The sequence below is a fragment of the Anolis carolinensis genome, unplaced genomic scaffold (assembly GCF_035594765.1).
Source record: "Anolis carolinensis isolate JA03-04 unplaced genomic scaffold, rAnoCar3.1.pri scaffold_7, whole genome shotgun sequence".
In the NCBI taxonomy this organism is placed as follows: domain Eukaryota; kingdom Metazoa; phylum Chordata; class Lepidosauria; order Squamata; family Dactyloidae; genus Anolis; species Anolis carolinensis.
Window position 1 is genome coordinate 3,570,283 of NW_026943818.1, and position 15,112 is coordinate 3,585,394.

General features: G+C 39.9%; 1 protein-coding gene across 2 annotated transcripts in view; it reads left to right on the top strand.

Moving 5' to 3' along the window:
• Window positions 1-11,429: 11,429 nt before the first annotated feature.
• The window catches only part of col27a1 (collagen type XXVII alpha 1 chain), a 127,538-nt gene continuing 123,855 nt past the window's right edge, over window positions 11,430-15,112 (top strand). The window contains exons 1-2 of one of the 2 annotated variants that reach the window (XM_016996978.2): window positions 11,430-12,041; window positions 14,503-14,967. In XM_016996978.2, the coding sequence (XP_016852467.2) occupies window positions 14,915-14,967 (53 nt within the window). In that variant the 5' untranslated portion in view covers window positions 11,430-12,041; window positions 14,503-14,914. Of the gene's footprint in view, window positions 12,042-13,964; window positions 14,968-15,112 lie in introns of those variants that run through there. The other variant, XM_062960436.1, reaches the window with a different exon arrangement.

A 15,112-nucleotide genomic window follows, 5' to 3' on the forward strand; every position in this document is an offset into this window, starting at 1 on the left:
TTAATTTTTATTACATGTATTATTTCACTCTGATATTATTATTATTATTATTGCATTTATTATTCTACTTTATTTATTATTACATGTATTATTTTACTCTATTATTATTACATGTATTATTTTACTCTATTATTATTAAAAGGATACATTATTATTATTATTATTGCATTATTATTTTACTCTATTTATTATTACATGTATTATTTTCCTGTATTATTATTATTATTACATGTATTATTTCATTCTATTATTATTAAAAGGATACATAAGCACATTTACATTGAAGAAGATAAGAATAATGATTTAATCAGTGTTGGACAGTCTTATTATAAATTTGAGCTTTATGTAAATATTCAAAAACGTTTAACCTATCGATGCCTCAATTAATGTAATTTTATTGGTATCTATATTTTTATTTCTGAAATTTCCCACCCTCGGCTTATACTGGAATCAATGTTTTCCCAGTTTTTTTGTGGTAAAATTAGGTGCCTCGGCTTATATTCGGGTCGGCTTATACTTGAGTATATACGGTAAATTTTCAAAAATGTAATTTTATTGGTATCTATTTTTATTTCTGAAATTTCCCACCCTCAACTTATACTGGAGTCAATATTTTCCCAGTTTTTGTGTGGTAAAATTAGGTGCCTCAGTTTATATTCGGGTCGGCTTATACTCGAGTAAATATGGTACTAGGCCGAAGCCTGTTAGAAGTGGTGGCCCAAAGCTAGCATCGTCGTGAGGAGAATTACCAGGCCGAAGCCTATTCGAGTTAGTTTGCCTCGTTAAGGAAACTCCTCATGAGGTAAAAATCCATGTGAGGGAAGCCTTGTGTGTAAAGCTCCATAATAATAATAATAATAATAATAATAATAATAATAATTTATTTATATACCACTCCATCTCCTTGAGAGGACTCAGGGCGGTTTCAGTTGTGAAAACAACATACAAACATAATAAAAACAATATCATAAAACAGCAGCAAAAACAGTTCAATCTAAAATGAATACAGTTACAGTGTCTGCTGGGTGTAAAGCTACTATGTATTTGTTTATTTGTGTTATGGAAACCTTGCCCTTGTAAACAATGTAGCCATATTATTTTAATACAAGGAAAAGCCTTGTGTGGAAGAGATAATAACAATGGTCTTTGTTTTTGTTTTATTTTGTCACTTTGGGCTGTAGGTGCCGTACATTTATGAGGAAGGTCTTTTGTTATGAAGCCCACTCGCCTATCTCCACCGCCATCATCGCATTTGTAAGTAAAAGAAGTAAACATCGATGTCTGTTAAGATTTTTAGTCACAGAAGCTCCAGGTTCAGATTCTTCGGGAGAATCTGACTAAAAGATGTCAGCTTGACCTCTGCAAAAAATCTGCTTTAAAGCAGCCACACTTCTCCCAAAATAGGCCTGGTGTAGATACACACAAATTTGGAAAGTGATGCCAATGGCTCTCCAAACAGCCATAAAAATACACTATATCCCCACCCTGATCTCTTTAAAATAGTGGCCTCGAACTCATGTGTCCTGACGGGGAAAAGGTGGCCAAAAATTTCCAGAAAAAGATGCTGCAGATTTTAAACCAGTGCAGACAGTCCACAAGTTACAAACAGTTGACATAATAATAATAATAATAATAATAATAATAATAATAATAATAATAATAATAATAATATAATAAGACTCTGGCCTTTTGCAGTTGGCAGATCGTAATTTTGTCAATGTCTATTGTTTCCAAATGCCGGCTGAGATCTTTTGGCACGGCACCCAGTGTGCCGATCACCACCGGGACCACCTGCACTGGTTTCTGCCAGAGTCTTTGCAGTTCAATCTTGAGTTTTTCCTGTTGTTTTTCGTCAATGCAACTGTCACCTGGGATGGTGACGTCAATGATCCAAACCTTTTTCTTCTCCACAACTGTGATGTCTGGTGTGTTGTGTTCCAGAACTTTGTCAGTCTGGATTAGGAAGTCCCACAGTGTCTTTGCGTGCTCTTTTTCCAATACTTTTGCAGGTTTGTGATCCCACCAGTTCTTTGCTGCTGGGAGGTGGTACTTGAGGCATAAGTTCCAATGAATCATTTGGGCCACATAGTTGTGCCTCTGTTTGTAGTCTGTCTGTGCAATTTTTTTTACAGCAGCTGAGGATATGATCATTGGTTTTGTCAGCTTCCTTGCACAGTCTGCATTTTTAATAATAATAATAATAATAATAATAATAATAATAATAATAATATATGCCCTGGGTCCTTCAGCTGTAGCCTAGCCCTGTTCTAACCCCAAAGATAGGCTCCAAAATTATTTTTCTTACTGGAAAGTCCCCTGAAGGATTCTTGCTTTTCAACCATCACCTTTTCAAAGTGACACACAGCCATCCCTATTTCTGAGTGAAACCAAAGAGCAACAAAGCGTTGTTCATTCAGGACACCTTGGGTTGTGAGGTCACTTCCCCTCCATGCCATACGATTCTGCTGGGGAATATATGCATTATATATATAGCTTCTTTAACGTCCCTCTGAATCACTGGCTTTTATTTTGTTGGCCTCTGGGGAGGAAGGGCTGCTTTCACGATGGGGCATCCAAATATTGACTTAATGTTTGGCTATCAAGGAAAGAAGAAATATTATCCATCGCCTCCCAATTCAAACAGCCATAAAATACATTCTCCCCACCCGGAGCTCTTTAAAGCAGTGACCCCAAATTCATGGGATTTGGAAAAGAAAAAAAGGGGTAAGAAATTCCAGAAAAAAAAGATGCTGCAGTATATAAAAAAATATTTGTTTTTCTCTCTCTCCAATTTCACAATTCAAAGGACTGATGAAGCCCCATATGGCTTAGGTCCAGAGTACTGAAAAATCATGTCTCCCTCTATGAACCTGCCAGAGTTATAAGAGACCCCTTGTTATTTTTCCAAAGTGGAATTTTTTATTATAATGCATATGTTATTGTCATTTTATACTTTTGATATTAGTGATGAAATTGTGGCATTGAATGTTTGCCATTTATATGTATGTTACTGAAACTGCTCTGAGTCCCTCTGGGGAGAGAGGGCGGTCTAGAAATAAAGTTTTATTATTATTATATTGTTATTTACTAAACAGCCTTGCTTCCAGAAAGTAAAGAGGAAACATAGCGGCCAAAGTTAAGATAATTTTTAGGACCTTACTCACTCGAATAATGATTTGTCTCCCCATATTTTTCAGCTGATCAAAGGTCTGGAGAACAAGCCCTGTGAGGAGTGGCTGAAAGAGCTGACTGGGAGGAGACATGATGAGGGCCATGGATCAAGAGGTGAGGGGAAGTCATAGGGAGGAGGGAGCAAGCTTATTTTCTGCTCCTTGGAGACTAGGACGAGGAACAATGGCTTCAAACTATAGGAAAGGAGATTTCACCCGAACATGAGGAAGAACTTCTTATGGTGAGAGCTGTTCAGCAGTGGAACTCTCTGCCCCGAGTGTGGTGGAGGCTTCTTGGGGGGGGGGGGTTGAGAAGTTATTACCCAGGGAATTCTGTCCCACAAATAAAATTATCTTTCCTTCCCCAAACTTCTAGCATTTCAGAGAGGGAGATATTGATAACACTATGTAACACAATTTTTGGTCCTGGGTGATCAATGTCATTTCCTAATTGAGTCTATCATAAAAACACCAGGAATCTCCATAGCCTTTTGGAATTGTGACCCTTTTGGAGATTAATTGGCATTCACACTATTTGGTATAATCACAACCCTTTTGTAAAGTATGATCTTCCTGAGAAATACTCATTTGAGTTAATCTTTTCCTTAGTGGTAAATATCCACTAGTATTCATGCAAGACAATTTGGGCTTCTCAGTTGTTAGACTGATATACCTAGTTATCTCTCTGAACTGTTGGGAACAAAGATATGCCAACACACAAAACACATAGCAAATCTTCAGAAGTGTTATGTCAGTTGCCCAAAAACATCTACTCTCCCATAATATATATACTGTTTTAAATCATGCTCCCAAGAGAACAAAAATAGTTGATTTACTGTATATACTCGAGTATAAGCCTAGTTTTTCAGCCCCTTTTTAGGGCTGAAAAAGCTCCCCTCAGCTTACACTCGAGTGAGGATCCTGGCTGGCTTATGTTTGGGTCAGCTTATACTCAAGTATATAGGTAATCAAACTTAGACAGTCTTATCTTATTAAATTATTATTATTATTATTATTATTATTATTATTATCATAGATTACAATTTTATGTAAACATTCAAAAACATTTAACCTATTGATGCCTCAAATAATGCAATTTTATTAGTATCTATATTTATTTTTATTTTTGAAATTTGCCAGTAGCTGCTGCATTTCCCACCCTCGTCTTATACTCGAGTCAATAGGTTTTCCCAGTTTTGTGATAAAATTAGGTGCCTCGGCTTATATTCAGGTCGGCTTATACTCGAGTATATACAATATTTATTTATTTACTACATTTATATGCCTCTCTTCTCACCCCAAAGGAGACTCAGAGTGGCTTACAAATCAAATGTACATACAATATATTACAGTAGAGTCTCACTTATCCAACATAAACGGGCCGGCAGAATGTTGGATAAGCGAATATGTTGGATAATAAGGAGAGAGTAAGAAAAAGCCTATTAAACATCAAATTAGGTTATGATTTTACAAATTAAGCACCAAAACATCATGTTATACAACAAATTTGACAGAAAAAGTAGTTCAATACACAGTAATGCTATGTAGTAATTACTGTATTTACGAATTTAGCACCAAAATATCACGATGTATTGAAAACATTGATTACAAAAATGCCTTGGATAATCCAGAACGTTGGATAAGCGAGTGTTGGATAAGTGAGACTCTATTGTATTAGCATAGCACAATATAAGCAATTAAATTACTATATTGTACTATATAATTTTATGGTAATATTATTAGTAATATTACATTTAATATATAATATATAATTAATATTATCTTATATTATTAATTAGTATAATATTGTATTACATTATAATATTATTATCAATATTATAAGTACATACAATATACAATACAGTACTTTCAAACTTCATGTATTCAGCATACAGGTACATTTCTTACTGGTTGATAGTTTAAATAATCTGTTCTCTAAAGCATTCTATTTCAGTCTCCTGCTGTTAGTCTCAGCTTCTGCCAACCTACGGACAACGCTGGCTCTTCGGCTTAGAAATGGAGATGAGCATGGACACGACTAGACTTAATGTCAGGGGAAAACCTTTACCTTACTACTAGTGTATTCATTCACACCTAGAACTTTATAACAAGGCATGTTTAAATGTTGGAAGGAGGTCCTATTGAGGAGGGGCCAAGCTTGCTTTTGGCTACTCTAGAGATTAGCACACAATGGGGGCCATGGATTGTTTTAATTGATATGTTAATTGGGGTTTTTATATCGGGATATGATGTTTTAATTGATTATGTATTGCTGTCTGATGAATTTGTATGAATTTTATATGTTGTACGCTGCTTTGAGTCCCACCCATGGGAGAAAGGTGGGATAGAAATGAAATAATAATAATAATAATAATAATAATTATTATTATTATTATTATTTACAGTATTTATATTCTGCCCTTCGCACCCCGAAGGGGACTCAGGGTGGATCACATTGTACACATATAAGGCAACCATTCAATGCCATATAACATAGAACAGAGACAGAGACAGATGCAGAGGCAATTTAAACCTTCTCCAGCTTCCAGCTTCCTGAGGGTATGCGCAATTCCGGCCACAGGGGGAGCAGCTGCTTCATCATCCACTGCAACAGCAACTTCCTCATTCCAACGGCGGCTGGATGATTTTTTTGGTGTCGTAAATTAGCCTCCCCACATATAAGTGGTATCTAAATTTCCTACTTGATAGATGCAACTATCTTTCAGGATGCTTAGGTCAGCAACGAGCAGGGGCTATATTTTATTTTTAATTGTCAGGTGCTCACCCCGACACGGGCTGGCCTCGAACTCATGACCTCTTTGTCAGAGTGATTTATTGCAGCTGGCTGCTAACCAGCCTGCGCCACAGACTGGCACAGGAAATATTAATTAATAATATTAATTAATAATAATAATATTTCCATTTGCAGGAAAAGAGATTCCACCTAAACATTAGGAAGAACTTCCTGACAGTTAGAACTATCTGAGAGTGGGATATGCTCCTTCAGAGTATAGTGGGATCTCCTTCTTGGGAGGTTTTTAGGAAAGACTGGACAGCCATCTGTCAGGAAGGATTTGATTGTGTCTCCCAACTCTAAGATTCTACGCCACTTCATCACACCGGCTCTGCAGTATTGTTTTATTCCTGTCCAAATGTGCAGAGGTTTGATTGACAAATGGGCCGACAAAAACGATCAAAGCTTGTAGACTGAAGCAGTGATGGAGGAGAGGGCTGGTCAATCATTACCCACTATTCCAGATTCCCCGAAGCGTCTCCTACCCGCTTTGCCTTTGCCACCGTGGCACCCCCTCCTTTCGCAGGGAGAGGTGGTGGTCAAGGAACAATGGCCCCGAGTGTTTGGAGAAAGTATGCCAAACATCTGACATCAAAGAGTGGCAGGAGTTGAAACATGTCCCCGCTGGCCAGGGAGCCAAAATAATAATAATAATGGCACTGGAGGCTGCATAATTTGTCAAAGGCCTCTTGAAGGTTTGGGAGCTTTTTGGCAGCAGTCGGGAAAGGAAATGATATTGAGCAAGGACCAAGCTTTGCCATCTCACACACCATCCAGCCTTTGGAGATGAAAACTGGGGTGCCATTTGGAGAGTGGTCAAGATGGCAAAGGTTTTTTTCTTTCTCCTCTCTTTTTATGAGGAAGATCAGTCAAATTAGGAAAAGAGGCATCCATTTGCTTCTTCTTGGGAAGGAAAAGCTTAGAATCATAGAGTTGGCCAAGCCCATTTTGCCATGCAGGAAGACACAATCCAAGCACTCCCAAACAGATGACCATCCAGCCTCTGGAGAAGGAGACCCTATCATGCTCCAAAGCAGCATATGCCACTCTTACTGTTAGGAAATTGTTGCCAATGTTTTGGCGGAATCTCTTTTCCTGTCGATGGAATCCGTGGCTTCTTTGTGTCCTTGTTTCTAGAGCTGCAGAAAATAATCTGGCCTCCTCCTTAATATGGCATCCCTTGAAATACTGAAATGTAATTAGGATGTCACCTCTCAACCTAAATGCCCTCAAATCCCTAAACCTCTCCTCATAGGGATTCATGGCTTGCAGAGCTTTGATCATGTTGCTGTCCTTTGTCTGGTTAGGTTCCAGCTTGTCCATCTCATTGAATTGCAATGCCTAGGACTGGACACAGGTTCCTTTCAAGTGAGGACTGACCAATGCATGCTATTAATGATCATTGCTCCATGCTATGCAATCCTGGGATTTGTAGTTTGGTGAGGCACTGGCATTTTTTGGCAGAGAAGGCTGAAGACCTTGGAAAACTCTATGCTATTGTCCCCCATTCTGTATCTTTGCATTTCATTTTTCTGCCTAAGTGGAGGATCCTGCGTTTGTCCCTGGTGAACTTCATTGGGTTAGTTAAATTCATTTGGAATTTAATGGTCATCTCTCCATGCTATGCGCTCGTGGGACTTGTAGTTTGCTGGGGCACCGGCATTCTTTGGCAGAGAAGGCTCAAGACCTTGGAAAACTACAACACCCGTGACCCCATAGCAGGCTTCGTCCCCCATTCTGTATCTTTGCATTTCATTATTATCTGCCTAAGTGGAGTATTTCGCATTTGTCCCTGTTGAACTTCATTGGGTTAATTAAATTCATTTGGAATTTAATGGTCATTGCTTCATGCTATGCGCTTGTGGGACTTGTAGTTTGCTGAGGCACCGGCATTCTTTGGCAGAGAAGGCTCAAGACCTTGGAAAACTACAACACCCATGACCCCATAGCAGGCCTCGTCCCCCATTCTGTAACTTTCCATTTTATTTTTTCTGCCTAAGTGGAGTATTTTACATTTGTCCCTGTTGAACTTCATTGGGTTAATTAAATTCATTTGGAATTTAATGGTCATTGCTTCATGCTATGCGCTTGTGGGACTTGTAGTTTGCTGAGGCACCGGCATTCTTTGGCAGAGAAGGCTCAAGACCTTGGAAAACTACAACACCCATGACCCCATAGCAGGCCTCGTCCCCCATTCTGTAACTTTCCATTTTATTTTTTCTGCCTAAGTGGAGTATTTTACATTTGTCCCTGTTGAACTTCATTGGGTTAATTAAATTCATTTGGAATTTAATGGTCATTGCTTCATGCTATGCGCTTGTGGGACTTGTAGTTTGCTGAGGCACCGGCATTCTTTGGCAGAGAAGGCTCAAGACCTTGGAAAACTACAACACCCATGACCCCATAGCAGGCTTCGTCCCCCATTCTGTATCTTTGCATTCCATTTTTTCTGCCTAAGTGGAGTAACTTGCATTTGTCCCTGGTGAACTTCATTGGGTTAGTTAAATTCATTTGGAATTCAATGGTCATCACTCTATGTTATGCGCTCGTGGGACTTGTAGTTTGCTGAGGCACTGGCATTCTCTGGCAAAGAAGGCTCAAGACCTTGGAAAACTACAACACCCATGACCCCATAGCAGGCTTCATCCCCCATTCTGTATCTTTGCATTTCATTTTTTCTGTCTAAGTGGAATATCTTTCATTTGTCCCTGGTGAACTTCATTGGGTTAGTTAAATTCATTTGGAATTCAATGGTCTTCACTCCATGCTATGCGCTCGTGGGACTTGTAGTTTGCTGAGGCACCGGCATTCTTTGGCAGAGAAGGCTCAAGACCCTGGAAAACTACAACACCCATGACCCCATAACATTGAAACAAGACGGTTAAAGTGGATTCATTCTACACCAGGCATGGGCAAACCTTAGCAACAATAGACAGTTGTTTTCGGTCATTGTTTTGGAGAAGCTTTCGTTTTGGCAGTCCATTTAGACTCCAGAGGGTCTCAATGGAAGGAAATGGGTCTCTGGACCAGCTAGATTTGCCCACTCCTGCTCCGTAGCACAAATTTTCTACCTCAAAGAGATGTGAACTCAGACTTGGGAGTGTTCCAGCTTCGGACATGGTCCTGGGAAGGAACGAAGTGGTTCGTTTGATTCTTTATTTATCTGTTTGAAAGGAACAAAACAAAAGAGAATCAAAGCAGCCACTGCTGGTCATGCTTGAAACGGCATCGCATCCGTAGCAATTGGACAGCTCAAGGAAAATCAGGCATTTCAGCAGCAGAAGAATGGCCTTTCCACACCAAAAAGCCTGAAGTCGGAGCCTGATTTTATCATGCCATCTTCAGCCACGGCTCTTGGCCATGGCTGACAGAAGGGCAGCAGGTTTTAGCCTTTTGGAAAATGGAAATCTCCATAACCTTTTGGAGTTGTTATGATCTTGGGAAAGGCATGGCCTTGTTAGAAGTCACAACCTTTTGAAAAACGATGCCATAACCTTTTGGGAAAATGGCATTCATGCAAGGCAATTAGGTTTCTAGACCGATGTACCTAGATTAGGGACAAAGATCTGCTGATGCACAAACACACACACACACACACACACATATAGCAAGAGTTTCAGAAGTGTTCCTTCAGTTGCCCAAAAAATCTACTCTCCCTTTAAATAGATTTGTCTTTAAATCATGCTCTCAAGAGACCAAAATGAGCACACTTCTTTAAAAGTAACATAATTGGTTTACTCACAAACTTCATGTATTCAGCATACAGGTACTTTAATAGCATACATACACAGAAGGCGTGGGCCTTAACCACAGCCAGTTGGCAAGGGGGTTTCGTTGCAAAAGTAGCCCTTTCATGCCCACCTTTTGGGCGAGGCTTCCAGCTTGTTTTCAGGGAATCCATGCGGCCTTTCTATATAAACATGCTTTTTGAGGGGAAAGTAAACATCCAAGGAAGGCAAAGGCAAACCTCTTCTGAACAAACCTTGCTAAGAAAAACCTTAATGTTTGCCTCCGGGTCGCTATAAGTCAGAAACAACTTGAAGATGTACAACAACAAATTAGTTAAATGCTTGTAAAGACATTTGCAAAAGTAGAATTCCATCCCACTTCAAATAAGATGAAGGGAAAAATCTTCTATTCTGTCTTGGTCAGACCTCACCTTGAATACTGTGTCTAATTCTACTGCATTGCATGTCATTGTAATCAAGGTATTTAATGTTTGCCTGTGTTTGTTTATATACTGTAATCCATTCTGAGTCTCCTCGGGGAGAAGGGTGGAACATAAATAAAATGTTATTATATATAATATAATAATATATAAATGATATATATCATTATATATTATTATCTAATGAGCATTAGATTGGAGTAAGGTAAAGGTAATTGTTTCCCCTGACATCAAGTCCAGTCGTGTCCGACTCTGGGGGTTGGTGCTCATCTCCATTTCTAAGCCGAAGAGCTGGCGTTGTCCATAGACACCTCCAAGGTCATGTGGCCATTAGCATGACTGCATGGAGTGCCATTACCTTCCCACAGAAGCAGTACCTATTGATCTACTCACATTTGGATGCTTTCAAACTACTAGGTTGGCAGAAGCTGGGGCTAACAGTGGGAGCTCCACCCACTCCCCTGGATTCCATTGACCTTATTATCAGCAAGTTCAGCAGCTCAGCGATTTAACCTGTTGCGCAATTGAGGGCTCCTAGATTGGAGTAAATACAGTATATTTATATACTGTATAGGAGACCCCTAGAAGCATTAGAAAGGCAAAATAATATAATAATAACAATCCAGCATATACTGTATATACTCGAGTATAAGTCTAGTTTTTCAGCCCTTTTTTAGGACTGAAAAAAAAAACCCTCCTCGGCTTATACTCGGGTGAGGGCCCTGGTGGGCTTATATTCAGATTGGCTTATACTCGAGAATATATGGTATATTTATTATTTTTCTCTATTGGTATTGTTACATTTATTATTTTACTCTATTAATTTTTATTATTAGATTTATTATTGTTGTAACTTTTACATTTATTTTACTCTATTTATTATTATTAATACATTTATTATTTTACTCTATTTATTATTACATTTATTATTTTACTGCATTTATTATTGTTATTATTACTTTTATTATTTCACTCTATTATTATTAAAAGGATACATAAACACATTTACATTGAAGAAGATGAAAATAATGATTTAATCAGAGTCGAACAGTCATATCTTAAATTACAGTTTGATGTAAAGATTCAAAAACATTTAAACTACTGATGCCTCAATTAATGTAATTTTATTGGTATCTCGGCTTATACTGGAGTCAATCTTTCCCCAGTTTTTTGTGGTAAAATTAGGCTTATCCTCGAGTATATACGGTATATCTCATTTTTTGTGTCATATTCTGTCTTTGTGTCAATAATAATAATAATAATAATAATAATAATAAATTGCTGTTAATAACTCATTTTGGGATTGCCCCCTTAAAAATAAAGTTGCCCCACACATTGGGAACCAAGGGTCCATACAGTGGCTTCCTTCGCCTGTCTGCAGGTCAGGTCACTTGCATGCCTTGTCCTTGTATGCCTTGTTGTATGATTCTCCACCAAAACACAGCAGCCTTCCCAGAGACCGGCCTGCTTGCTCATTAGCTGGAGAGCTGAAACCAGACACCTGGCACCATCCGACTCCCCCAAAGCCCGAGCCCTTGCCGCTCTTTAAAAGCACAAGGGGCGGCTTGTGAGAAACACACCTCTCTGGACCTACACACCAGCAGCCCCCGGCTCCATCTCCACCTCTCTGCAAACATCGGGGCCACCTCATCCATTCCTCCATGGGCTGGCCTTTCCCAGCCTCGTTTCAAAGAAAGCCGCAGGGCAAAGGCACCTGCCTTATTCCAACCAGGGTACTTTGTGAGGAGCCAAGGATGCCTGGATTGTGAGATTTGGACGTCTTGGTGCACAAGGTACAGTTTCTGTCTGAATCTGTTGGAAAAGGGAAACTGATCTGCAAGCGATCAGACTGGGAAAAGAAACATCAGCTGAAACCAATGGATGCTCATTGGAGTCTTCTAGCTGCAAAGTAAGTATGCAATATGCATCCCAAATGGTGTGTGTGTGTTGGATGAAATGAAAGCAAAAGGTAGCAGTACGGTTTAGGATACTGTATTTAGGATTTCCAGAGTGGAAACTTTAAAGCGCTGTGTAGGACACATTGAATATCTGTACAGGAAAGGAAAATGCAGCAGGCTTTGCTTCTCACCTGATACAGGAACTGTCCCCAGTTTTCAGTCTGGCAACTCTCCTGTTTTAATATTGTATGCTTCATGTCGATTTTATCGATTGTTTTACTGATAATTGAGGTTTTATTGGTATAATTGTTTTATTGTTGTATCATTGATATTTGATTGTTTTATCGGGCTAGGCCCCATGTAAGCCACCCAGAGTCCCTTCGGGGAGATGGGGCGGGGTATAAAAATAAAGTTGTTGTTGTTGTTATTATTATTATTATTATTATTATTATTATTATTATTATTATTATTATTATTATTATTCTGTTTCTCCTGTGGATAGTAATGAATAGAGTTTGATTTAATATTCCAGGGAGTTCAGAAGAAAGGATTAGATAGAGATAAAACCAAGTTGCTGTGCGTTTTCCGGACTGTCTGGCCACGTTCCAGAAGCATTCTCTCCTGATGTGTCACCTGCCTCTGTGGCAGGCATCCTCAGAGGTTGTGAGGTCTGTTGGAAACTAGGCAAGTGGGTTTCATATACCTGTGGAATGATGTCCAGGGTGGGAGAAAGGACTCATGTCTGTTGGAGGCAAGTGCGAATGTTGCCATTGGCCACCTTGATTAGCACTGAATAACCTTACAGCTTCAAAGCTTGGCTGCTTTCTGCTTGGGGGAATCCTTTGTTGGGAGGTGTTAACTGGCCCTGATTGTTTCCTTGTAGGTTTCAGTGGCTTCTCTGTGTAGTCTGACATGGTGATTGTGAGAGTGGTCCCTCTTGTCCTTTGTTGAACAGAGCATTTGTTGGATTTTCTTAGTGGGTCTGTAGATCGTTTGTAGTTTGTAGGTTGTGTTTCTTCATCAGCTTGTCAATGCGGTCAGTGGTTGCCTCTGGTTGGATCTTAGTCTGCTGTGCTTTTTGTGTTTCTTGATTCGTGTTTGGGCAATGTTGCTGCCTTTGGTGGTCCCAATGTAGACTTGTCAACAGATGTGTGGTATATGGTAGACACCTGCAGAGGTGAGAGCCCAGCTAACGCCTCCCAGCAAAGGATTCCCCCAGGCAGGAAGCAGTCAGGCTTTGCGAGGCTATTCAGTGAGTCCCTTCGGGTGAGAAGGGTGGGATAGAAATATTGGAAATAAATAAATAAATAATTGCAACATTCACACTTGCCTCCAACATGCTAGAGTTCTTTCTCCCACCCTGGAAATTATTCCACAGATTTATAAACCCCACTTGCTTAGTTTTCAACAGACCTCACAATCTCTGAGGATGGCTGCCATAGATGTGGGTGAAACTTCAGGAGAGAATGCTTCTGGAACTTGGACAGCGAGCCCAAAAAACTCACTAGCACCTTATAGTTAGCCTCCCCCAATGCTGAATCCTGATTATTGTATCTGGATTATTTATGTTTTTGTCATTAGATTTTAATTCTTGTTACTGATTATATGTTTTATTTATTTATGTTTATATGGTATAATGTCCTAATTGCTGTATGGTTTTAACTTCTTGTATGTTTCTGCTATATTGGAAACCGCCCTGAGTCCCTTGAGGAGATAGGGCGGTATATATATACATCATCATCATCATCATTATTATTATTATTATTATTATTATTATTATTATTATTATTATTATTATTATCATTACCCTTTATTGTTATTGTGATTATTATGATTAAAAACCACCCCTTCAATTTCAACTTCTTGAAGCAGTTCCCAGCAACACCTTCACTGTTACACTAGAGGGCAGCAAAGAGCAATGAGGGGGGAAAACTTGGAGGGTTTTTTTGTGTGTGTTGTAAATTCTTCACCTCCCTTCCACATTTCTCCGAATCCTTTTTTCTCTTTCCCTCCCTCTTTCTCTCTCTCTCCTTTGCAAAAAAGAAAAAAAAAGCCCACCAGGCAGTTTTTTTGTCTTTCCCATTCTCGAAGAACCAGCGGCAACGGTGTGCTTGCAAAAAGGCAACTGTTTGCAAACCTCTTCCTAAAGCAGGAGAAGCAGCAGCGAGGCAAAAGAATCAATGAAAAGCTAAAGCCACCAAGAATCAACTCAGCACTCTGCAGGAAGGATTCATAGATGCGGATGGAGTGGTGGGAAAACCCACCCCCGCCAAGGAAAGCAACCTCCTTTGGCTTTGGAAAGAGAGAGGTTCTTGGGGTTTGAAATCCTAATAAGGAAGGGGGAGAAGCAGTGAGTGTGTGGATGTGTGTGCTGAGGGATCAAGGGAAAAGTTCTGGATTGAGGATGATGGGTCTTCTGGTCGCTGGCTTCTCAAGGTGCCCGTCCTCTCCTTCCCCTCGTTGTTCCCCCAGGCGGTTGCAATCGGAGACTTAAATGGGATTAAAACCTCTGGCGAGGAAGAAGCAGAAGCATCCGAGACCATAAAGAAGAAAAGAGAGGAGCAGCATCTGAGACCATAAAGAAGAAAAGAAGAAAGAGAGGAGCAGCATCTGAGACCATAAAGAAGAAAAGAGAGGAGCAGCATCTGAGACCATAAAGAAGAAAAGAAGAAAGAGAGGAGCAGCATCTGAGACCATAAAGAAGAAAAGAGAGGAGCAGCAGTCCTTCGGCCTCCCAGCACTGCCAAGCCGAAGCTCGGTTTGCTTCTTGTCTTTTATTATTCTTATCATTGTTAGTATTATTGGTATTCTTATTGGAAGGATGCGCCCGCATCTCGGCAGCTTTCTGAGGGATCAGGGCGAAACCATGCACTAAGACAACGGGATGAAGGAGGCGCTGGGACCCGGCTCAAGACTCAAAGCAGCAGCAGCCAAGGGGTGAGTGCCAAGTCCCACCTGTGTGTATGTGTGTATGTATGTGACCCCAAAGTATGGGCCTTCCCAGGACCCCCAAATCCTGCCAGTATTCACAGTTGGCCATGTTGGGTTTGTGTGCCAGGTCCAGGTCCATCATTCTTGGGGG